Source organism: Vulpes lagopus, chromosome 15 (genome assembly GCF_018345385.1).
Source record: "Vulpes lagopus strain Blue_001 chromosome 15, ASM1834538v1, whole genome shotgun sequence".
Taxonomy (NCBI): domain Eukaryota; kingdom Metazoa; phylum Chordata; class Mammalia; order Carnivora; family Canidae; genus Vulpes; species Vulpes lagopus.
In genome coordinates, this window is record NC_054838.1 from 23,641,346 (window position 1) to 23,665,970 (window position 24,625).

General features: G+C 48.5%; 2 protein-coding genes across 8 annotated transcripts; one reads left to right on the forward strand and one right to left on the reverse strand.

Moving 5' to 3' along the window:
- Positions 1-6: 6 nt before the first annotated feature.
- LOC121476284 (leucine-rich repeat-containing protein 51) lies at positions 7-24,413 on the forward strand. Of its 7 annotated transcripts, XM_041730111.1 has the most exons (8): positions 176-252; positions 5,811-5,894; positions 6,527-6,664; positions 10,767-10,972; positions 12,086-12,234; positions 21,488-21,762; positions 23,151-23,347; positions 23,828-24,413. In XM_041730111.1, the coding sequence occupies exons 3-8, from the start codon at positions 6,583-6,585 to the stop codon at positions 24,146-24,148; spliced, it is 1,230 nt and encodes a 409-aa protein (XP_041586045.1). In that variant the 5' UTR covers positions 176-252; positions 5,811-5,894; positions 6,527-6,582; the 3' UTR covers positions 24,149-24,413. The 7 variants fall into 7 exon arrangements, with proteins under 7 accessions (XP_041586050.1, XP_041586051.1, XP_041586048.1 ...); XM_041730117.1 differs by lacking the exons at positions 176-252; positions 6,527-6,664; positions 21,488-21,762; positions 23,151-23,347; positions 23,828-24,413 and adding exons at positions 9-136; positions 2,412-2,540; positions 12,532-12,750; XM_041730118.1 differs by lacking the exons at positions 21,488-21,762; positions 23,151-23,347; positions 23,828-24,413 and adding an exon at positions 12,947-13,097 and having other exon boundaries at positions 177-252.
- LAMTOR1 (late endosomal/lysosomal adaptor, MAPK and MTOR activator 1) lies at positions 13,502-19,070 on the reverse strand. The gene is made up of 5 exons (XM_041730125.1): positions 18,885-19,070; positions 15,277-15,422; positions 14,950-15,027; positions 14,473-14,599; positions 13,502-14,132 (listed from the first exon to the last, which is right to left on the reverse strand). The coding sequence occupies exons 1-5, from the start codon at positions 18,924-18,926 to the stop codon at positions 14,040-14,042; spliced, it is 486 nt and encodes a 161-aa protein (XP_041586059.1). The 5' UTR covers positions 18,927-19,070; the 3' UTR covers positions 13,502-14,039.
- Positions 24,414-24,625: the final 212 nt, after the last annotated feature.

Genomic DNA, 24,625 nt, shown 5'->3' on the forward strand with positions numbered 1-24,625 from the left:
TGTGAGGACCACTGGGAAGAGAGAAGGGGGTGTCACTATTTCCGGACCCCGGCCTGGACTTGAGAGCAAAGAAAACTACAAATCCCAGCACGTCCCGCGGCTTTGGAGCCCCGCCCCTGGCGAACTACAGCTCCCGGTAGGTATCGCGGCAGCGCTTACGGCGGCTCGCCGGGTCGAGGTAGTTACTATGGAGTTGACGCTGAGTAAGCCTGAGGTAGTGGGACGCCGAGGCTGGAGGGAAAACAACTGCGGGTGAGTCAGGCGGGAACACAGGAAATTCGTTCTAAGAGAGATTAAGGAATTTTCTTTCTCGGGGACCTGAGAACCCCTCCCCCCCCGCACACACCCCTTTCCCCCCTTTGACAACGAACAAGACACAACATCCATATGGAATAGACCGAAGGAGGGGAGGGAAGGGCAACGAGTTACATACCCGTACAGACCTGGGGGCGCTTAAGAACATCCGTATCACAAACCTGAGACCCCCTAATACAGAAGCCTCAAATCCCTGACGGAGGGAGTTCTGAAACGCCCTCAGAAAATGGTTGGTTTTTCCTCTGATGAACTGAGACCTCTTCAAGACATGGGAGTAAAATTAGACTAAATCACAGCCCTTCATACTGCAGACGTATGGGGCTTGCACTGTCTCTTTCCTTTACAAGCAGCAAGGTCCCAGGGTACAGCCTCTTCCTCAGAGTCAGGAGCATCTGCCCACACACACTCATTTGGGGTCCTGTCCCTAAATTCCCTCTTCTCCCTACAACTCTGTGGTCTGCTTCTCAAAGCTCTATGGTTAGAATTTGATTCCTTTTACAGTCTTCATGACAGTCTACATTTGGCACCTTACGCAGCACCTTCATATTCAGTCTCTCTTTGGAGTTTTGTGAGTCAAGGATATTTCTCCCCATTTTACAAATTGGAACACTGAAATCCAAAGAGGAAAGCGACTTACCCAAGGCCCACACCAAATCAGTGACAGTTTAGGACTAGACCCCAGGTCACCAATTTCGATCTAAGTCACTAGCTTGAGTGTACAACCTGTCTAGCTTAAGACTTGTTCCAAGGAGTAAACTGCCCCGGGGCATGAGCTAGTTTGTATCTTGGGCTTCCTTGTGGTATCTGAAAATATAACCTCCCCGAATACACTAGATTATGTGGCCAACATGTGACATTTTTTTCTTCCACCTGTAGCCCATAAACAGAAGCCCTCTCTAGGCCAGGCCATTCAGTCTCCTATTAGATCTCATCTGATTATTCCTCAAAGCTTCCTGTGCCATCATGTTGCTACTTACCTGAGAGAGGGAAGAGATAGCTAACGACAAATCAAATTCTAATTGTTAGTAATCTTCAAAAACTGCAAACAAATTTTTATCACCCTGGATTGGCTAAAGTAAGTAAATAAAGTAGGGTACAGGGACATCTGAGTGGCTCAGTGGTTTAGCATCTGCCTTCGGCTCAGGGCGTGATCCCTGGGTCCCGGGATGGAGTTCCGCATCCGGCTTCCTGCAGGGAGCCTGCTTCTCCCTCTGCCTGTGTCTCTGCCTCTCTCTCTCTGTGTATCTCATGAATAAATAAATAAATAAAATCTTTTAAAAATAATAAAAAAATAAAGTAGGATACATATGAATTCTATTTAAAAAGGGTGAGTAGGGGCACCTGAGTGGCTCAGTTAAGCATTTGCCTTCAGTTTAGGTCATAATCTCAGGGTTCTGGGATTGAGCCCTGTGTCTGGCTTCCTGCTCACTGGGGAGTCTCCTCCCTCTCCTTCTGCCCCCACCCTCACTCATTCTGTCAAATAATCTTTAAAAATATTTTTTTAAAAGAGTCTACAAAAATTTTTAAAAATACATTCTTAGCTAACACTACAATGGCAACCGTATTTCATGTCAGTTATCCCAGTTATAAAGTAGAATTTATTTATTTATTTTTAAGATTTTATTTATTCATGAGAGACAGAGAGAGAGAGAGAGAGGCAGAGACACAGGCAGAGGGAGAAGCAGGCTCCATGCAGGGAGCCTGACGTGGGACTCGATCCCGGGACTCCAGGATCATGCCCTGGGCCGAAGGCAGGTGCTAAACCACTGAGCCACCCAGGGATCCCCCATATAAAGTAGAATTTAACAAATACATTTACAAAGACAGTATGTGTTCATTTAAAGATATACACAATTTTGTATATATCCTTCTGAGGTTATATTCCCAAATGTTAATCATGATTGTTCTTGGTGAGATAGAGACTCAGACTTTTAGTTTCTATTTGATGTATTCCACTATGTTGTTTGACTTTATTCAGCTATCGTGTTAACTCTTATAATTAAAAAAAAAAAAACAGTAAAAGATCTTTCCAATTTGGAAAAGAAAAATTCCAAAACAAGACAAATATGCCTATAAACTTTTTGTTCGTCAATCAGCTTGGACAGATGAAGAAGGCACTGGGATCTGACTGGTCATGAGGCAGAACAGCAGCTGGAAAAGGCTGACTCCAAAAACACAGCCACTGAAGTGAGCAAAGCAATCCAGATCTGCCCAGCAGCAGCCAGGTAGAGCAGGTGACACCTGAAGACACTATTCATTTCTTCTTTCCATTATCCATTTATTTATCAAGCCTTTAGTGAAGATCATTCTTTGCCAGGCTCAGTGCAGAGTAATGGTGGGAAGAGAGAAAGAAGTCTGACTTCTGACCCTGGCCTCAAGCTTACAGGGAAAGAATAGGAAGTAGTTTATAAAGAAATGAGTACAGGGGCACCTAGCTGGCTCAGTCAGTAGAGCATGCAGTTCTTGATCTCAGGGTCATGAGTTCAAGCCCCACACTGGGCATGGAGCCTACTTTTAAAAAAGGAGTGGGAGGTGCCTGGTAGCTCAGTTGGTTAAAGCAAACAACTCTTGATTTCAGCTTAGGTTATGATCTCGGGGTCATGGGATTGAAACCTGGGTCAGCCTCCCCACTCAATGGGGATTCTGCTTGATATTCTTTCCCTCTGCCCCTCCCCACATTCACTTGTGCTTTCTCTCTCTCTCTCAAATAAATAAATCTTTAAAAAAAAAAAAGGAAAGAAAAAAGAAATGAGTATGAGAATACAGCTGCTTCAGTGTATTAATATTAGCACCTGCTGCAAGACATACAATAACTCTCAAGATAGGTTTGTCTCCATTTTACAGATGAGGAAATGGTCTGTGATGAAATTTTGTTCAAAGTACAGTGGGGGCATGTATCAGTTAGCTATTGCAATGTAATAAACCATCCAAAACCATAGTGACTTAAAACAATCATATTGCTTCCAAGTCTCTAAGTCAGCCATGTTTCTTCTGGTCATGGCTGGGCTCATTTATGTATCTGCAGGCACCTGTAATTATCCTGAACTTGACTTGGTGTAGGCTGGCTATTGGCTAGGCTGGGATGGCCTCAACTGGAAACACTAGCTCTCTGCACATAGCTCGCCTGCACATGTCTCTCCCATCCCTCCAGAAGGGTAGTCATTTTCTCTTGGCACAAGCAAAGAGCAAGAGGACAAGCCCTGTCTTTAAACTTTCTGTTTGCTTCAGGTTTACCAACATCCCATTGCCCAAAGCAAGTCACATGGCTGAGCCCAGCATCAGAATGGATAGAACTACAGAGTTCTAGGGCAGAAGAGATGGGTACAAGGGAGACCATGAATAGGAATAATCAAGGCAATCAGTCTGCTACAGGACACATTGATAAATTTTATCTGGAAAGATGGGCTTCATCAAAGAGGGTATACTAGGCCTGAGTATTGAAATCATAAGAATATTCACTAAGTAGGCAGCTATTTCTTAGAACTGGATGCAGGCTGGTTTGCCACAATTGAAACCTAGCAGACTTCTGTGCTCATGACAGACACAGTTCTATTATTTGTTATCTTGGCTTCATTCCTTCTGGTCAGGCACAGGGCAGTGGGCACTCCATAAATGTTTACAGAATTGAATTTTCTTACTGTGAATGAGGTGTGGACTGAAATAACTGAACCTGGGAGCCAATTGTTAGAATGAGCAGCTTACCATCAACACTAGCAAAACAGAATTCCTTGTATTTGGCAGTTTCTCATTCATTCCTCCCACAAACATTTCTTGAGTGCCTGTTGTAAGCCAGGTTCTGTGTCAGATGATGAATAAGACAGTGCTAGCTCACAGCCTGGGCTACTATTTAAATGGAGAATAATAACCCTTTCCAGCTGGCAAATTTATCTAACTACTGGGGGCTCCATTTTTAATACCAACTCAGAAAAAAACATCAGGAGCTGGTGTGACACAAAGTCAGAAGTTAGGAACTGCACTGAGTTAGGTTCTCTGATGGTCAAGGAAACTAATGGTAAAACTCTGCCCTTAAATATTTTAATCTAAAGTCCATGTCCAGCCGAGATTGAGTCCCACATCAGGCTCCCAGCTGCCTGTGTCTCTGCCTCTCTCTCTCTCTCTCATGAATAAATAAAATATTTTTTTAAATAAAAAATAATGAAATCCATGTCCAGTAGTGTGGAATTCTGGGGTGCCAACTCAGGACTCAGAGTATCTAATCTCACTGCAAGGTATAAAAGCTGTTGTTTGTACTCTGGTGGAATGGGCTTCTCTATCTAGGTGAGAACACAAGCCAAGTTCCTCTATTTCTGGAAAAGCCTTTGTTCTTTGTTGTCTGTCTGTAGATTTGACACCTAAGAGATGCAGGTCTCCTTCAACAGTCTGTGCCCCACCAGGCCAGTCCTGATTTGACAGAGAATTCAGCTGCGAAGTGACTTAGGGCAGCATTTCCTCAAAGCTCAGATGAGACTGCTGCTTTTTGAGAGGAAGACATTCACTTTCCATTCCTCTATACCTGTTAAATCACCCAAAAAGGAATTTACTTGAACTGTATTTAGCTTAGGCTCAATTATAAACTATCAGGTCCATGGTTTTTAAGAGAATTTCATTTTAAGAAAATGTGTGGATTTCATTTTCTGCATACAATCTGTTTGCTTTTTTTTTTTTTTTTTTCTGTGTGCTTCTTTTAATCAAATGATGAGAACTGCATATCCTAAGGTTTCCCTTTTTACTTTGGCTGCCAGGAATTTTGGAGATAACACTGGCCTATGTTAATCTGCTAATTCCTATGTTAATCTGCCTTCTGATCTTTCTCTTTCATATTTCCATTTCCTACATCATCTGTCCTGTCCAGTCTCAGTAGCCACTAGTCACCTGTAGCTGTTGAGCATTTGACAGGCACCTTGTCCAAATTGGGATGTGTAAAGTATCTGTTATTAATAGCAATTATATGTTGAATGTTATTTTGAATATATTCGGTTAAATAAAATATATTAAGCTTTTAACCCTTCTTTTGACTTTTCTTTGTATGGCTACTAGAAACTTTTTTTTTTTTTTTTTTTTACTAGAAACTTTTAAATTGCATACGTGAAAAAATTATATGTGTGGCTTGCATTTGCAGTGTTCATTATATTTCAGTTGGACAGCTCCGTTCTATAAATCATCCTGCTTTATGAATCTTACTGTAAACTACCTCAAATCCTTTTGGAAAGCAGGTGAAGTAGTGAGCAAAGAAAGTGACAGCGGTGGATGAAGTGAGGAAGGGGAGGTTAACCAGGACATGTCCTTGTCAGTCTATGTGTCTTGTTTGTATGTGTCACATACAAAACCCCTTGGTAAAATATGTTTTCAGCTTTTTTCTTCCCAGGTGAGTAGTATTCTTATGGCTTTCCTCATCTCTTGAAAATTTCTCTCCTTGAGCTAACAAACTGGAAAGGATCTGATAAGACAGTTCACACCACATTGTAAATTATTAACATTGTGTTCACCCCTCTTAGGGGGTATTTCCATTTTAACAGGGAATGATCACTGAACCCAAAGGAATGAATCCCTAATGGTGGAGTTTCAGGCATTGGTAACAGGTGAGTGAGGTAGACTCTGGTTTTATGTGTATGTGCTTATATACATATGACTACATTCAGATGTGGCAAGAAGTAGGGTCCTTGGATGGAAAGGAAATGGGGCTGACAGACAAGCTGAGCAGAGAAGGTAGCAAAATCCCCAGCTGGGTCAGACTGCAAAGGGCAGTCAGACACCAGATCCAATGCAGGCCCTCAAGGGTTTGTTAAGCAATAGAATAGACCAGTTGATGTCACTGGATTGTAGGTACCAAGAAAGCCTCCATGGTAACTACTATGGAGTAGCACAAAGGGCCTCAGAGTAGGATTTAGGAGGCTATGATTGCAGTCCACACTGACTCATTGGCTTAACTTGGGGCAAGTGCTTTCACCTTGGGGGTCTCAGTTTCTTTGTGTGGAAAGTAGAAATGGGTGCTACTACTATCCATGAGCTCTAAGGGATATAAAGGTGCTCTAAGAAGTAGGAAGTGCTCTACAAATGCAAGGAATGGTGATTACTATCTTAAAATAGAAATACAGCCAGGCAAACCTGAAGTAGTAGAGAGTAGAAAGCAAGGGTGCAGGGCTCCGGAGATACCTAAGGGGAAGCCTAAGCCCCTTGTACCTGGAACACCAGTCCTTCTCTGTCCCCTCAGGCTGAACCCGGACTCCCAGGGCCAATGCTTACATCTGACAAATGATGGCCTGAGCTATGAGCAAACAGGACTATATGAACACTTCGGTGCAAGAGCCCCCTCTTGACTACTCCTTCCGAAGCATCCACGTGATCCAAGGTCAGCCCATAGAGTACAGCACTCCACTCACCATGGCAACAGGCCGGGTATGGTCCCTAGGGAGAGACCAATCTTTAAGAGCCTAAAGAGAGTCTTCCTGTATGCTTGCAGATTCTTTTTTTGTTTTGGGAAGAACAGGGAATAAGGAGGTGGTAGGAGTGGAAGGGGTAACTGATCATCTTCAAACAATCCAGGCTACAGCTATAAAGTCAGGTAGAAGAAAACTGAAACCAGTCTATCAGCCAATGGTTTTATTCTCCTGTTTTTACCTGAAGAGAGGAAGAAATGAATGAAAACAGAGGCAGAACCTATCTCTTCTGAGGACACAAGCCTATTCTGATGACTGGTAAAATATGTAGGGTCTCGTTATTAACTGGCATGTTTCCAGTTTAAATATTTATTAATAAAAAAATTTATTGATAAATATATTTATTCCAGTCCTATCCAAGTTTATTCTATCATCACCCACACTTACTGCAGGTTCCAGCACTGCCCATGCTCATTCCCATTTTATTCAGTATCTGTATATCAGTGGCTAATACTCTTCAGAAAAAGACAAAGGGAGGCTCTTAGCAATATCATATTCTCAGAGGAGTATGTTTCTTCCCAAGGAAGTTCTGCTGTCCCTGGCTTCTGCTATCTGACTTCTTATACATGCACAGTACATCTGCTCTCACAGAACACATGCTGGTCCCCACATATCCTAGACCCAGTCTCTGGCTTTGGTTTTCTCTCATAGGCAATTGATGGCTAGTTTTATGCTCAAGAAGAAGGCAAATAGTTATCCAGGAGGTATTAGACCTGCCTTGGAGTTTGGGATACTACTGGGTTTGCAATAGCCACAGTGGTAACTCATGTTCTCTCAGTAGCACACACCTACCTACCATGATCTTTATTTACTGTGCACAGCATCACTTCTGATTGATGTTGTCCATGTTCCATAGGGGTTTTAGCTGTAATGGTCCTGTACAAGAAAGCTGAGGTGACAGATGAGGGAATTATGGCTCCTGCCTACCGTGGGAATTCCCAGCTCTTTTTTTTTTTTTTTTTTTTTATATTTATTGGGAATTCCCAGCTCTAAGCGGGGAGATGGAGCTTTGCCCTCTGTGGAACCCTCAGAATGAAGGGAGAAACCATCTACTACAACCACAGATAACTCCATAGCACAAACCATAGTCTGTAAAGATGCCCTGTTCTTCATTCAGTAGTTGAATATTTACTGAGCGCCTACTATTTAGCAAGCACTTGTGTACACATTGTGCCAGACATTGTGCTCCTTGCTGTGTCTTATAAAAAGGGGGAAAGGAGAGGCATATCCAAGTCCCTAAAGGCCAGCCAGGTTCCCCAGAGCTTTTGGAAAGAGTCTGGGGGTACTTGATAGACTATTTGCTAAAGTAACCAATAGATGGATTAGATTCCGAAATGACAGGGACTTCAAACTACATCCAACCCATTATTCTCTAACTTCTACTCATGAGCCTATAGTATTAAGGGAGTCTCCTACGAGATACATTTACCAACCCCTTCCACTGTGGGGTGAGGGATAATGCAAGGAAGTTCTTATCAAACTAACTCCCACCTTTTAGGGACACATGGAAAAGTTGCATGGCAACCCTTCAGAGATGCGAAGACAGGATCACTTTTTCCCAGGTCTTTCTGGGGCTAAACACTCCCCAGTTCTGTGGGCACTGATATTTGTGGCCCATTTTCCAGACCTGCCCTGGCCTGAACAAGCAAGCTTCAACACATCCTCAAGCAATGCAGATTCCTTGTGGAATCTGAAGGAAACAGACCTGTAACGATGGGATACCCTCTTCCACCCTCAATACTGGCAGCCCCAATGGGAGCCTCACGTTTTAGGCAACACAGTCCCACCAGTGGCTACTTCTGAGCTGGAGATCCGCCCATGCTTAGTAGCATTGCCTAAGCTGCTGCCTCATCAGGCTGGATGCTAATCTCTACGTGGGTTTATTTTAACCCTAACTTTTATTCAGCTGTGTCATTTCATTGGGGATTCTCAGGACATGTTGGTGGGGCAGGGGGCAGGATTGGGAGTTTATTCATTAGCTGGAGTACTCTGCTCCAATGCCCTCCTGCTGCCTCCCCCCAACCTCAGGCTCCTGCTGTGGCTCCTGCTCACTCCAGCACTAAGATGGAGAGCCATCTGGTGGATGCTGCCCGACCTGCAGCCAAGGAGAGGAAGTTAACACTTGGGTAGATGTAGAAGGGAGGAAGTGTCCACTAAGAGCTGAGGGGGGAGTAAGGACAGCTGGCCAGGTTCAGCAAATCCTAAATACTTCCTTCTCTGGAAGCAGCTTTAGACAAGTAGTGAGATGCTTAGGGGCAAGTGGAAAAATAGAGTCCCCTCAGCCACAGCTGGTATCTGCTTCTGGATCTGTCACTGGTGGGGGCAGGGCCCATCCTCTCTCTGGACCTCATTTGTCAAAAAGTGCGTGGGGGTCTACACAGATGGTTTGTAATGTCTCTGTTTTCCCTATTCTCTCTCCTCCTTGGCCAAACTTTCTGAGGGGGGTGTTTACACTACCTGCTTAGATTTCCTTAACCTTCACTCTTGAACTCCATCCAATCTAGCTTCTGTCCCCAGGCCCTTGTCATTTCAGGATCAGCAGGGGCTTGAGTTGCCAAAATTACTTTTCAGTCCTTATCTTCCTGAAATTCACTCCTATAAACTATGGACTTCCTGAGCATCTTTAAAATTACCTTCTTGTGGTTCTCCCTCCCTGTTCTTCTGTCATTGTTCATTATTATTCAGTAGACTCCGCTTCCTCCTTGTCCCTCTCTACCCTCACTCTCCATGTGGAATCTCTATTTTCTCTGACTTGTACACCTTCTGTGATAATGATTCTTGTCAGTCTCCTGAGCTTCAGACCTTAATATTGGGTTATAGGAACACACCAAGGCCAAGCCTGAACTCCTCACCTTGTCAACCTTGGTTTCTCTTTTTCTAGTTCCTTATCAGTCCTCTAAACAAGAAACTGGGCACCACCCTTGATTATTCTTTCACTCTTACATCCAGTCAGCCATGAAGTCAGGCTGATTTTCTCTCCCTCTTATCTCTTGGTTGGAGACTAAAAGAGCCACATTGATCTTCCAGTCCCACCCGCTCCCTTTAATCCATCTCCACACTAAAGCTTCAGAATGGTCTTTCTGCAATGAAAGATCTGGATCATCTCCTTTGCCTAAACCCTCCAGTGGCTTCCCATCACCTACAGAATAAAGTCCAAAATACTCTGCCTAGCATTCAAGGCTCCTACGGTTTTTCCTTCTCGCCTCTCCCCCTCGTGCAGCACATACATACATCACACCTCTATGCCTCTGCTTGTGTCTTGCTACAAGCATGTCCTTTCCACCCTTTGCTTGGTTAATGTCTCCTAATCCACTGAGTTCCATCTCTGGTTCAACTTCCTTGAGTTCCCAGACTAAGTTAGGAGTCCTTCTTCATGATTCTATTTGCTATCATATTGCTAGTTTGTTTTTATCCTGCTTCTGTGAGCTCCTCCAAGGCACAAACATCTGCTTCATCCCTGCCCTGTTACTGATCCAGAGCTTGGCGCAGACCATCTCTCATTTTGTTTACCACTATACACCCAGTATCTGGCACACACACAGTTGCTCAGCAGTAATGCAAGAAAGAACATCAAAGGCTATTGTACTGAAGTGAATGCTATAGGCTCTACCAGTGGATACTCTTAGATTTTGTGCTATCAGCATCTTGGTTCAAGCCTGACAATTCTAGTTCTTAGTTTCCATAAAGTGGGAGTGATTTTGCCTCCCCCACCCCCAACAGGAGTGGTATATAGAGGACCCAATAATATGACAGACATGAGAAGACCAGGTGCCCCAAACCAAGAATTTGGGATGGTAACTCTTTGAACTAAGTAACTTAGTCCAAGTTTACTCGGACTCCTGGGGCCTATGGGACAGGGTCCTGAATTTACAGTGGTTAGAGTCATACGAGACTCTATGGTCCTGCAGCTCCTCCAGCTATAGCTTAGGCTACATATCCTCCCAGCTCTGTCCCTTCCCACCCTGAAGACAGAAAAGCAAAGATGATAACCCACATCTCACTTTGTTCCCACAGATCTGACAAGTGAGGAGCCACGGTCAGGGCTACGACCACTAAGGCACTCAAAGTCAGGGAAGTCACTGACCCAGTCCCTGTGGCTGAACAACAATGTCCTTAATGACCTGAGAGACTTCAACCATGTGGTTTCACTGCTTCTGGAGCATCCAGAGAACCTGGCCTGGATCGACCTGTCCTTCAACGACCTGACTTCCATTGACCCTGTGAGTACCCAGCCTTGAGTGTCCACAAGTGTCCAAGGGTGGGCCTGACACTTGTCCAGCTTCCAGCTTCTCTACTTCCCACATATTATCAAATAAGTAGTGAGGCAGCACAGTGCTGTGCAAAGGACATGGCTGTGGGCTCAGACAAATGTAGGTTCAAATCCTAGATCTCTTACTGTGTGACTTGGGGCAAAATAACCTTTCAAAATCTCAGCCTCCCTGTCTGAAAAATGGGGAGCATATGCCAGCATCATAAAGGTTTTATGGAGGGACCCCTGGGTGCTCGGCCCCCTGAGGTTGAGCATCTGCCTTCAACTCACGTCACAATCCCAGGGTCCAGGGATTGAGTCCCACATCAGACTCCCCACAGGGAGCCTGCTTCTCCCTCTGCCTGGGTCTCTACCTCTGTGTCTCTCCTGAATAAATAAATAAAATCTTTTAAAAAATAAAAATAAAGGTTTTGTGGGGCTTAAATGAGAATTACGAAAGCCAACTGGCATGTGACAGGCTGCAATAAAATAACAGCTCTTGTCCTGAGTTGTTCTGTGGAAGAGGTAGGTAAAGTACAGCACTTATTTGCCCTGAACTCAGATGCAAATTTTAAGATCTAAACACAACTGGCTCTTTCTTGTCCTGGATTCTTGTCAGAGGAAAAGCAGCAAGAGCATGAGTTGGAGACTACTTGCCAGGTTGGTTGTAGTTATCTCAATTTAGTTACTATTTTTGAAAGCTTCTCTTATGTACCTAGCATGATGCTCTATATCCCTGTCCCCTGTTGTGAAAGAATCTTAGGTGACCAGTGCTAAAAAGGTCTTCAGTGTAGGGGCAACTACAGGGGGAAGCAGGCGAGTCCAGTCACCTGGCAAGCAGGGGCTGTGCTAGGCCTCAGGCCCACACCTCCTGCCCCTCAGATCACAGCTCTGTGTCAGTGTGATACCTCTGTATCCTCAACATTAAATGAAAAGGTCAGAGTTATCCAGAATGGCTGCAGGGAGGTGGCATAGACTAGAAAGCAAATTGTTTCCCAAACTCTTCTTTCTTTGCCCACAAGTCAGTCCTGAGCACAGATCCAGGGCCCTTTCTATCCAGGCTTTCGGTTTCCTTCCCCAACAGGTTCTGACAACTTTCTTCAACCTCAGTGTACTCTATCTCCATGGCAACAGCATCCAGCGGCTGGGAGAGGTCAACAAGCTGGCTGTCCTCCCGAGGCTCCGGAGCCTGACACTCCATGGGAACCCCATAGAGGAAGAGAAGGGGTATAGGTAAGTGCCCTGCCTGCCCCTGAAGCTGGGCTCCCCAGAGGGAAAGGAGTTGGGGGGGAAAAAAAAAAAGGAAAGGAGTTGGGAAAAGAAGAAATCCAACACCATCATTCTGCCATGCTGGGACAGGGAAGGGAGTAGAGGCCTTCAGGCATTTCTATCAGTCAGGGGAAGCTCTGTCTCCCCTGAACTATACTTCAGTGCCTCCATTCCTCACAGTTAGGGGAGATAGCAGCAACTGGTGGAGGGGAAAGGAGGTTGTGGTAGGGGGCTGGCCCCCAGCCCAAGTCTTCCCCACAGGCAATATGTGCTGTGCACCCTGCCCCGTATCACCACATTCGACTTCAGTGGAGTCACCAAAGCAGACCGTGCCACAGCTGAAGTGTGGAAACACATGAACATCAAGCCTAAGAAGGTCCGGATCAAGCAGAATGCACTCTGAGGATCCCAGGGCCTGACCAGTCCTAAAGGCCCGAGGATGGTCAGTTTGGTTTAACAATAAAGGATTTGAGCAGTTGAGCAGATGTGAAGTCATCTGTGCGGTGTAAAAACGTCCTCCAACTCAGGCAGTTGTCAGAAGCTTCAGTCTTGCTTCGCTGAAAGATGGAGCCAGTGGAGGGAAAGGCCTATTGGCCTGGGATGCAGGAGACCTGGGTTTACTGCTTGGCCTTGAGAAACTTACCTAATCTCACTGGGCCCCTTTCTTACTCTGCAGTTCAGGTATCTTGGGGTTAGAGCTGCTTCACAGAGCGTCAAGTTTCTTGGAGATGCCTCAGAGAAGATGGTAGGCTGTGATCTCTGAACCCCTCCTCCACTTCAATCAGATCTGAGTACTTCTAACTCTGTTTTATATGTGGGCATTCTGCCTAAGATTTCATTTGATAAAAAGAATCTTCTGCTTGAAAACAGTGGCTTGCTGGCTCTGTATCAAGTATCCTTTCTCTGCCTTTACTCTCTAACCCTGGGCTTATTATTGGTAATTCCACTAAACCTGAGACAGAGCCCCCAACGGTGACAACTGCCTCAGATTCAGGTTTTTTCAGTTCTGATAGTAGTCCCATCACCAGAGAAGGGACAGGCAGTCTTATCCAACCTGAGGTTAGCCCAGGCCAAGTTCCAGCTAAAACCTGGGAACCCTGTACCCTTATCTCCTGGATTCCTCTTTGTGCCCCTAGAAGATGTAGCCCTCCCTCCCCCAAGTCTCACTGCTCACAGACCTCAAATAGTACTATAGGGTGGTGGGCAGGACAGAGGGGCTGCAACCAGCACACAGATGAATACACTTCCTTTATCGAGGGCGACAAACCAAAACGAAACCCCAAAACCCCAAACATGTAAAAACCCAGGGTGCTAGAAATACAAACTCAATTCATTCAAATTCAAGCTCGTCCAGACCCTGGTCACAAACCCTAGTGAGGTGCATGTGAGCACCAGGTCAGGGAGAGGGAGAAAGAGTGAGGCCAAGAGAAAGGGTGGGAAGGGGGCCCCTATAGGCCCCCTAGGGATCACCCTCACACTGGTATCTTCACCTTCCCAGTGACAGTGAAGACCTACCAGGCCCTAATCTTTTGACCCCCACCCCATCCCTGGCCAGGGCTTTGAACACCAGTCCCAAATGGTTCTGCCCTCCCTTGCTCTGTCCTCATTTGCTCAGGCTTCCAGCCTCACTCTTCTCCTCCTCCACACTCTTCTCTGTGATTAGTAGCAGGTTAGGGTACTGTGTGAGCCGCAGTGAGGCTGGGGGCCCAGGGGAGGCAGGGTGGAGATGGGGTGAAGAGAGGAGAAGAGCTGTCCAAGGATCCCTCTCTTCATGGGATCCCAAACTGTACAACCAGCTCCTCTTTTGCGTCCACTCGGATCTGAGAAAGTGCACTGTAGGCATAAGCAGCTATCCTGGAGACCTGAGAGGGACCAGGGACGAGAGCAACAGAGAGACACAGTGAGAAGAGAGATCCGGAAAGCCGGGGAGGGGGATCAGGTAGCAAGAGAGGAGGGGGTGGTGGGGGACAGGAAGCCAAAGAAAAAGGTAATGACGGGAAAGACAGAAAAGTACAAAGCGGAGAAAGAGAATAAAGGTAGAGAGGGGAAGATACAAAGTAAGGTGAGAGTGAGTGGGGCATTCGAGCTACCAGGCTCCCTAACTCCACTTCCCTACCGCCTCTGAGACAGAGAGGGTGAGCCCTCTGCCACAGCCCAGCTATAAGGGAAGGGTAGGCGGGGGCGGGCTCAAGGGTGGCTCACCTGCTGCAAATCGGAGAAGGGGATGGGCTCGCTGGCCAGCACTTGGTGGGGCTGGCTGGTGAGAGATGGCAGCGGTGGCAGCTTCTTCCAGTGGGTCAGGCTGCTGCTCAGCACAGCCAAGCGGGTGCTGGCCAAGAGGGAGGACGACGGGGAGCGGTCAGGCCAGTCTGCTCTGCCCAGCCCAGCCCAGCCCAGACAAGCTTCAGTCCCTTGGGCCAGACGAGCAGGGTGACAGGCACCTCAGCTCACCACAAACTCACTCCAGGCCCACCTCCCTTGGCCTCCGCACCCTTGAGGGCCACGGGGCAAACAGGGCTGACACAAGCATCTGCTGAGGTAGCGGAGAGATCTGTCGTCCATCTCCTGGGCTTCACCCAAACCAGAAGCCTGGCCTGGGGCCCAGGCTCCAAAGCTGGATAAGGGGCAGGGAGGAGCCCAAGGAGCCTGAAGGGGGGACCCAAGCTGGCCAGGTCTCACCTGTACTGCCTTGCCCGATCCATGTACTCATGCTGCTCCATGCCCTGGGAGTCCGCAGCAGACACGTCAATGATGTTGCTTTGGGGAGAGGAGGCAGAGGGAACATGACAGGTGCTTCAAGAGGGACACACGGGATTCACTGCCAAGTGCCAACTCCAGGGCTATCTGACACCACTGGCCCTGCCCGCCCAGTGGAGCAGGACTGGGCCCAGAAGCACCTCTTGCCACTGACCTTGTCCCATCCCCCATGTCCTGGGCCCTGTCCCTCTGTCCATCCTTTAACATGGATGGAGAAGCTCTGCCCAGGCTTGGTCCTGTGGTGCTCACCTGGCTGTTTTAGCAAGGATGGAGGAGAGCAGGGCCTGCTCATCTGTGCGGGTGGGAGGCAGGCTGTGGTAGTTGGGCTCAGCTCCATTGAGGGCTTTGGTAGGGGGGCTGCTAGGGTCCAGCAGCAGCTTCCGTTCCTCTCGGTCCTAGGTGAGGTGATAGGGGAGAAGTCAGCCCTGGACCCTTTAGTCCAACCTGCCTTTCCTGGGCTCTTCTCTCAGCCCAGCTCTGACCCTGAAGCACCAAAAAATACCCTAAGTGCCCAAGTGTATGGCATGTCAGCTAAGATTCAGTCCTGCCTGCCCTCAGGAGCTCAGCTGAGTTGGTGGTCTAGAATGAATCAAAGTGGAACCAAGCAGTCCTAGAGGCCCTGAAAAGATGGACACAGGCACAAAGCATATATTCAGTAACAGGTCTAGAGCTTCAGAAAACAGTCCAGCACCTGACAGACAAAGGATACTGGAAGCTGGAAGCCAGAAGAATGAGGTCTAGAAACTGCTGCAGGTCAGGAGCCTAAGAATGACACTCCTGATCCCCAGGCCAGGCCCTCCCCAGCTAGCTGGCTGCTCCCACGACAGACGCCCTGGAAATCCAGACAGTTCTATTCCTCGTATAATGTCAGGGCAGGAGTCCCAGTCTCTGGGTCACACAGTCCCTCCCAAGTGTGCCCCCTTCTTGAGGGCAGGTCCCTTCTACTCACAGGTATTCACTCTCTTCTGATGTCCTCTTTGTATATGACTCCCAGGACTATACTTGGTGCCCCTGGTGAAGCCTGGCCTGACACTGGAGCTGTTCCCTCCCTTGCCAATCCACCACACCTCTGTTAGTGTGGTTTTGCTGATTTTCCGTAGTCCGTGTTACTGCTAGCCTATGCTGATAAACAAACCCCCAGAATTAACCTGGGGCCAAACCAGGTCTCCCTGGTCCTTCACAATTCTGTGTTTATTTCCCCTCGTTCTTTCAGTCCCTCGTTCTCATCTACCACAATGTCTCCGGGTACGACCCTGCCTTGAGCCCATTAGCAGCAAATCCTGCTGGCTTTGTGTCAGCTTCAATTGGATAAGCAGACTTGCTGGTTATCTATCCAAGCCATAAAGGGCAAGGGTGCCCAGGACAAAGCCAAGGACAAGGGGCCTATCCTGCCTAATGCTGACTCACTGACCCTTAGTGCCAGACCACCAGTGCTCCACTCCAGGCCGCTCTCAGTTCCTACCACAGCCCTTCCCGTGGAGGGCTCCCGACTCCACAACCCTCCTTACACAGGGCCACTTCCTCCCGCCCCACCCTAGGCAGGCCCAGCCTTTTCACAACACTCTTCCTCAAGCCCAGGGTGCCCAAGTGTCCCCAGTTCCCCACAGCAGGAGACAAAAGCTGTAGGACTCTGCCCTATCCCCTTAAAAACACGGCCCCTCCCCCTTAAAAACACAGGCTAAGTATTAAAGAGCTAGAAAGACAAAAGGCTTGCCACAGACCGAGCTATCTGACAGAAAAGCTAGCTCCATCACGAACCCTGAGTTTGCTTCCTGGGTGTCATCCTTCCCCCAGCCCTACTCGAGACAGATCTGCCTGCAAGACGGAGCATTAGCCTCCCATCAGGTTGCTCAAGAACAAAGTTGTTTTCTGGAGACCTAGACTCCCAGAGGAGGCTGGGCTACTCCCATCAGAGTGGACAAATAACGTCATCCCACCCTCAACAGGCAACTGCAGCAGGGAGGAGGTTTTCCATACCAAGGGCTGTCCCTGAGTCAGTGTCAACCCAGGAGTCAGGGCTTCACTGTCTGCCCTAGACACATAGATGTGGCTTGCCCATGACTAGCCACCTGGTCTACGGGCACAGGTTTGAAAGAGACAGCTTGGTCCAATGGATAAAGCACATGGCTTGGTATCAAGACACCGTGACTATGGCACTATTCGGCTCTCTGTCCTTGGCTAAATCACTTAGTCTCTCTAAACTTTTTCCTTGCCTTTAAATACAGGACCTGTACCTATACGACAAACGTTTGGCAAAAATCAAATGAAAGAACTATAAAAGGCCTTTGAAAAATGTGTAATAGGTTTCTTTTTTATTATAATAAAGGAGCAGAGATGAAAGTGGGAGAGGGACTCTGAGATAGTGAATGGTATGGTATAGACCTCTGCCACACGAAGCCTCAAATCACCCCAGCACTGATCAAGCACCTCTCTGGGGGCTTAGAAACAGAAGTGAGAGCCTGTCAAGAAGAAGATGAAATTCAGGAAAGCAGCAAGCCTAGTTCTCCCAACTAGAAGCCAATATCCTTTATTAGAAGACACTAATTCTTCTTGACTCTTTCCTTGCAAGAGTCTGTATTATCCTGTCGGGGATGATTTCCCACTACCCTTGTTTTCCCAGTAGACGGGAATACTGTCTCCTCTAAGAGACTGAGGTGAACTGAGGAGTAGTAGGCATTAAGTATGCCTAACATAAGGCATAGGAAATAAGATGTGTTCATTGAGTGTTTGGAAAATGAGGCCCAGGAGCTACCCATGCCTCTCAAACAAATGACATTTCCTAGCCTTAAGTCCTTAATCCAAAATAGGTTCATGTGAGTCACTGAGGAAAGACCTTCTTTGCAAATACTAGTAATCTAGTCCATTTCTGTGACCATCTTCCCCACCAGACTCTGAGCTACTTGCAGAAATCTTTCTATCGTCTCTGCGTCTAGAATGTGTTGAAATGCAGAATCCAGGCTTAGAGGCAATCAAAAAGGTGATGGCAAAGAGCTTGAGACTTCATTCTTGGGAAGGTCTCCCCACTCCTAAAAAGAGATAGGCAGGCAGGGCAGGGTTTAAGGTGTGAGAAGTGAGAATGCACCAAGTGGAAGAGGGAGAATGAAAAACTGCACAAGTTTTCCAGCTTAATCTCTTGTGCAAAGGCATCAGATCTACAAATTCCCAGGACAACCACCCGTCTAGCTGAAGGAACCCTCAGGCCCCAGGCAAAAACTGCACGAGGCAGGCAAAATTGTGCTCCCCATCCCATCTCTCTAATTTAATCCAGCCAGAGCAGAAACCCACTTTGTAACTTCCCAAACTTCCCACATATCTCGATGTCATTGTCTATTAAATTCTTCACTGGTCAATTCAAATGCCACCTACTTCCAGAGGCCTTCTCTGACCCCAAAGCAGCAGTGACCTTCCTTCTCCAACCCCAGGGGCTGAGAGATTCCTGATTCATGCAAGACAAACTAATTATGAGCCTCAGCTTACCCATCCCTACAATGGATTCACAAAGCCCGCTCCTACAAGCACAGAAAAAGCACAGAAAACTGGTGAGACTATGTTTCCCAGAGACCTAGGCTGAGGATCCTGAAGACTATAAAGGTTTAAGGGTAAGATAAGATGAAAGGGGTGGGAGCGAGCGGGACAAGCACCTGCCTGCACACCCCAATGCGGAGACTGTAGAGAAAGCTGGGGCTTTAACAGGGGTAGGAGCCCGGCCGGGCGTCCCCTCTGTAATCTGTCCCCTCCCGGCTGCCGTACTGTATGAGCCCCGCAGTCCTGCTCCCGCTCTTCTGCAGGTTTTCTTCTGAGCCCGACGCCCCAGTCTCTCAACCCTCATTCCCGAGCCTCGCCCGCCGCGGCCGCACCTGGTCCGAGTCCTCGTTCTCGCTGCTGTAGCAGCACCCCATGGCCGGGGTCGGGCCGGGCGCTCAGGCCGAGCCGAGGAGGGACGGCGTCCGTCGGGAGCCCTTCCGGTCACATGACCCGTGGCTACAGCCAGCAGGCAGCCACCCTCCTCCTCGCCTATCCCTTCCCAGAGCCGCACCGCTGCCGCCGCCACCCCGGTTTCCGGCCCCGCCTCCACCGCGTGATCATCGCCAACCAATGGGAAGGCTCACTTCGCTTGACAAGACTCGAGGCACATGATGCGAGAAAGGGAGGGGCGGGTCACATGACTTCAGCCTCTGCCCAGTTTCAGAGATCGAGTCTTCGTCCACCGGGTCTAGGGGCTCTTCTCTGCGGCCGGCCCCCGTGCTATGTGGTTGCGTGGCTGCCAAGCTACCTCTCTGGGCCAGTGAGAAAGGGATGAACTTTTACCAAAAGCTAGTATGATTTGGTCTCCTAAATGCCATGCGAGGGGCGATTGGAATTGACGCCCTACGCTTCTATAGCACACAAGTCTCTGTGTACATTGGATCCAGATGCCTAGCGTCCAGTTGGGGGACACATAGAGTGTGGCGCCCAATGGAGTTCTCACCCTGGACTAAGGATCGACGACTTACTGGAAGAAGAGCCCTTACTCCTACACAAACCAAAGCAGAGCAGAGCTCAAACCTGGAAGAGATAGAGGCCACCTCACGGTCTTTGCCCTTAGGCACGTCTCTTCAATCTTGCTTGGTTTTCTTAAGCAACCATAGTAATCTAACACACAATGTTCTTTTCTTAGAACCATCCTATATCTTCCCTTGGACTCTGAACACAGGTCCACGTCTGTCATTCAAGATCTTGCAGAGCCTCTTACCTGCCTCCCATTCCAGCATCTGAGTCACGGGGGCTGGTGGTGGTGCAGGAATCGGAGTAATGCCTCGCCAGCCAGCCGTAAGAAAATATTTGCAGTTTCCTGACAGACCTTCTGGACTTTCCACACGTGGCCTTGCACACTGTCTCCCTACCAGGTGTCTCTTCTGTCTTCAAGCCTCACTACAAACAGTAACCTCCTGATTGCCATCTCCAATCCCATTATTTGGGCATCCTCAGCTCCCTGTGCTTAATCCCTATCCCATACTGATTTCTTCATTTATTGAATCAAGTAATTATCTGTAATGTGCCACACAATGTTCTGTCTAGATATACAGAGGTTCACAAAAAAAGCCTAAAGTGTATCAATGGAGTACTGGATTATGTTTTATTCTCCTTTTCTGGATCAGTCTCTTTCTCCAAACTTGGGAGTTCCTGGAGGAAAGGAACAAGATCTGACCCCTCTCTGCTACCCACACCCTGGCATTTGCTTAGACAAAATGTCAATTGAATTTTGAATTGAGTAAATTACAGCCTCCCATCACCTTGGGTCACACCATGTCCCCTGTTCTGGGAGGGGACATGCAAGGAGTTAGAGGAGAGGTCACTGAACCCAGTAGCTCTTAATACCCCTCTGATCAAGACCCTGAAATTCTGTAAATTCTTACAGGGCTTGAGAAGGGTAAGTCAGACCCACTTTGTTCCTGCAGCTAGTAACTTGAACTGCAGGTCTCAGGTGACAGCAGCAGCTTCTGCATCAATAATTGAGAGCAGGTCCAGCCTGCCTCAGGGTTCTCTGGCCCCAAGGACTCCCCCTCCTGTCCTATGCTCTGATCTTCCCCCAGCCGGAGCCTCCAGCCCAGGTAAGCAGGGCTCTTGAGCATGGGTTCCCAAGCATACCAGTTCAAACTCACTATCACTCACCTACTCACATCCACTTTTACACTCTTGCTTTCAATTTTAGTCCCCACCATCACCAGAGGCCTCACAAGGGGCAGATGTGGAGGAAAGGGAGGATCATCCAGGGCATGCAAGAGGAAAGAGCACTTATCCCCCATTGGGGCCCTGGAAGAAGAGGCTCGAGCTTGGGGGGACAGTGGGTGCTGTGTGTGTACACACTTGTAAAAGGAATTCTGAAAGAGAACAGAAAAGGCAAATGCAGGGGAGGAGGCATGAAAGGACTGGAGAGGAGACAGAGACTCAGGGACTCCTCCCAACCTCAGGAAAGAACAGATGGAAGGGTGGGAAGGAATCGCATCCTAACACCCTATGGAGTGTTTTGATTGCCTTTTACTGAGGCAGCACACAAGGCCCGAAGGGGTTTCTGACTACAAAGTTGTGCTCTTTTGCTCCACATTAATGGGTCAGAGGAGACAAGGCAGAGGGGAGGCTGGGTGGGGGATATCTCAGGGGACTTTGGAAAGTGGTCCAGAAGAGGTGACTAAAGAGATGAGGGGAAACGGATGGAAGAAGCACGGTGAAGATAGGACCAAGGGGCAGAAGTGGGAAGAGGTGGTTTGGGGATGGATGCAGAACACAGACTAGCATGAAGTCCTTGAAAGTAAGTACATGGTTTTGGCATTGAACCAATTCAGATTCAAATCCCCATTTTGCTGTGTGACTATGGGCAAAAGACAGCCTTTCTGAGCTATGGTTTGTAAAACATAGGGATAATTAATACAGAAGACAAATGGTGGATGTGGGTTTCCCTCCCTGCCTCTTCTCACCTCAGAGCCCTGGTGGGGACCATGTCCCCCGCCATCGCACTGGCCTTCCTGCCACTGGTGGTGACATTGCTGGTGCGGTACCGGCACTACTTCCGACTGCTGGTGCGCATGGTCTTGCTGCGGAGCCTCCGAGACTGCCTGTCAGGGCTACGGGCTGAGGAGCGGGCCTTCAGCTATGTGCTCACCCACGCCCTGCCTGGGGACCCCAGTCATATCCTCAACACCCTGGACCACTGGAGCAGCCACTGCGAGTACCTGGGCCACATGGGGCCTGTCAAAGGTCAGTGTTCCTTACCCTTCTGCTCCAGGCAGCACCCCTAAGATGGTAAGGAAGGTCTGGGACCTACCACTGCCTACTGGGTGCATTGGGCAGGTTCCTGATCCTCTGAGTCTCTCTTTTCTCCTCCACAAATGAGGGGGCTGGGCAAAGCTATTCATTCATCTAACAATTATTGCCACCACTTTTGTACTAGGCCTGTACTAAGTGCTGGGTTGGAAAAGGAGGCAGAGGCCACACAGATGAATCAACCACAAATGTTGGCCTCAAAGGGGACAGTACAAAGGGGACAACCATCTCAGCATATAACTCATAACTTTGTAATTATCTGTGCTATTTCTCCCCCAATCACAGAGGCTCCTACATCCCATTCAGAGTAATGCCTGGCTTTGTCGGAGTCCCAGCTCCTGGCACAAGTGATTTTACTTTATTTCAATTTTTATTCTATTATTTTATTTTTAGATTTTATTTGAGTGTGTGCACAAGTAAGGGAGAGGGGCAGAAGGAGAGAGGGAAGCCGACTCCTTGCTGAGCAGGGAGTCCAACTTGGGGGCTCGATCCTAGGACCCCAAGATCATGACCTGAGCTAAAGGCAGACACTAAACCGACTGAGCTGCCTGGGCACCCAGCACAAGTGCTTTTAGAGTCTGAAGAAATTTTTCCAACTTGGGGGCTCGATCCTAGGACCCCAAGATCATGACCTGAGCTAAAGGCAGACACTAAACCGACTGAGCTGCCTGGGCATCCAGCACAAGTGCTTTTAGAGTCTGAAGAAATTTTTCCAATTCCAAGGTTAGAAAGATATTCAATGAACAAAACAAGAGGGAATGAAACTGGATATTCTAGCAAAAGTCTCTCAGAAGCCTGTGGCTCTTTCTGTTTGAGCCCTCCTGGAGGAAGCAGACCCTAGAATTGCTTTCAGCTTGGCCAAGTAGATAAGGACAAGGGAGGGGAAGGGCAGAGCCAGCACATACACTGGTGCAGCATGAAAAAATGAGCCAGCGCTGCCTTGGTTGACTTTGGGCACACTGTTTGGGAGGGCTGTGGTAGAGGCTACAGATGGAAGAATGGAAAAGTTGGATAGGATCAGGTCCAGGAAGGTCCTGAATGTCAGGCTAAGGATCTCAAGTTAAATCTCAAAGGCCTTGAAGATCACAGGAACTAAGGAGCAACAGGGTCAGATTTGTTTGTTGGAAAGATGCCTAATGGCTGGTATGAAGTGAGAGTGAAAGAGGGGAAGGGAGAACCAGTGGGGCAGCTAGAGCTGTAGTCCGAGAGGAGACCCCAGCTGGTTGGGGCTGCAGTGAGGCAAGTGGGCATTCGAGATCCTTTTCTATCAGGGACCCCAAATCCATCTCCCATGTCTGCTGTAACAGCCATCTTCCCCTCAGGTCAGATCCTGACACGACTAGTGGAGGAGAAGACCCCTGCGTGTGTGCTGGAGCTGGGCACCCACTTCGGGTATTCCACACTGCTTCTTGCCCGTGCTCTGCCCCCTGGGGGCCGCCTTCTCACCGTGGAACGGGACCCACGCATGGCAGCAGTGGCTGAAAAACTCATCCGCCTGGCTGGCTTTGACGAGCGCACGGTCAGCACCCACCTCCTTTCCACCCCCGGCCTGCCCTAGCCAAGCCTCCCCAGTAAAGGAATCCTACCCAGGGGAAAGCAGCAGCTCCATTCCACATAGGGGACTGGGACCTTGGGTGATGTGTGAACTCCTGTCCCCCTGTTCCAAGTCATTTGTCATATTTGCTGCTGGATGACAAAGGAGCAGTTAAGAGGAAGGTCTCTGGAGCCTACCAAACGTGGGTCTGAACCCTTAGTCTAGTCTACCTCTTGTGACCTTTATGACCTTATTTCCTGAATCTCAGCTTCATCACTGCCAGAATGGAAATCACAATACTGATCCTGAACTCTTGGGTCTGTTCTGAAAACAGAGGAAATCTGAGAACACTCATGGGGACTTAGGCCAGGACCTGGCATAAAGTAAGCCAGATCCTGGGGGAGGTGTTCTGGTTTGGGAGACAGTCCCTCCCACCCTCACCTCCAGCTCCTCCCACCCCTACAGGTGGAGCTCATTGTGAGTAGCTCAGAGGAGGTGATCCCACGTCTACGAACCCAGTACCAGCTGAGTCGGGCAGACTTGGCGCTCCTGGCACACCGGCCCCGATGTTACCTGCGAGACCTGCAGCTGCTGGAGGCCCATGCCCTGCTGCCAGCTGGTGCTACTGTGTTGGCTGACCACGTGCTCTTCCCTGGTGCACCTCGCTTCCTGCAGTATGCCAAGAACTGTGGCCGCTACCGCTGCCGCCTCCACCACACTGGCCTCCCAGACTTCCCTGCCATCAAGGATGGCATAGCCCAGCTCACCTATGCAGGGCCTGGCTGAGGTCCAGGCCCAGGGGTACTTACTGCTGCCCCTCCACCCCCATCCAAGCAAGGACCTCAGGACATCTCCTCCCCTCTCTGCTTGTGGCCTGACACATGCTGGGCTCAGGGATGGGGAGGCTGTCCTCCCACCTTTGCCCTACTGCAGTTCCACACTGACGAGGTGTCAAGTTAGGTCAGACTGCTTGGTCTCACTGGCCCCTACCTATCCTTCCAGAGAGACCTATGGATTAACAGGCAAGAGTCCTGAGCTCCCAACCCAACTCTATCACTGATTTTCTGGATGACTCCAAGGGAATCCCTGGGCTGCTCTGAGATTTAATCTGCTCTCCTAATACCAAGGAAGCTGTCTGGAAGAGCTCCAGGGGCCTCCCACCTCTGAGACTCAGAAAGCCTGCCCTCCCCAGCCCATGCAGTTCCAGGTGGGATCAGAGGAAACAGAGAAGCTCTGAAGGAATGTATGGATACAAGCTGGGCC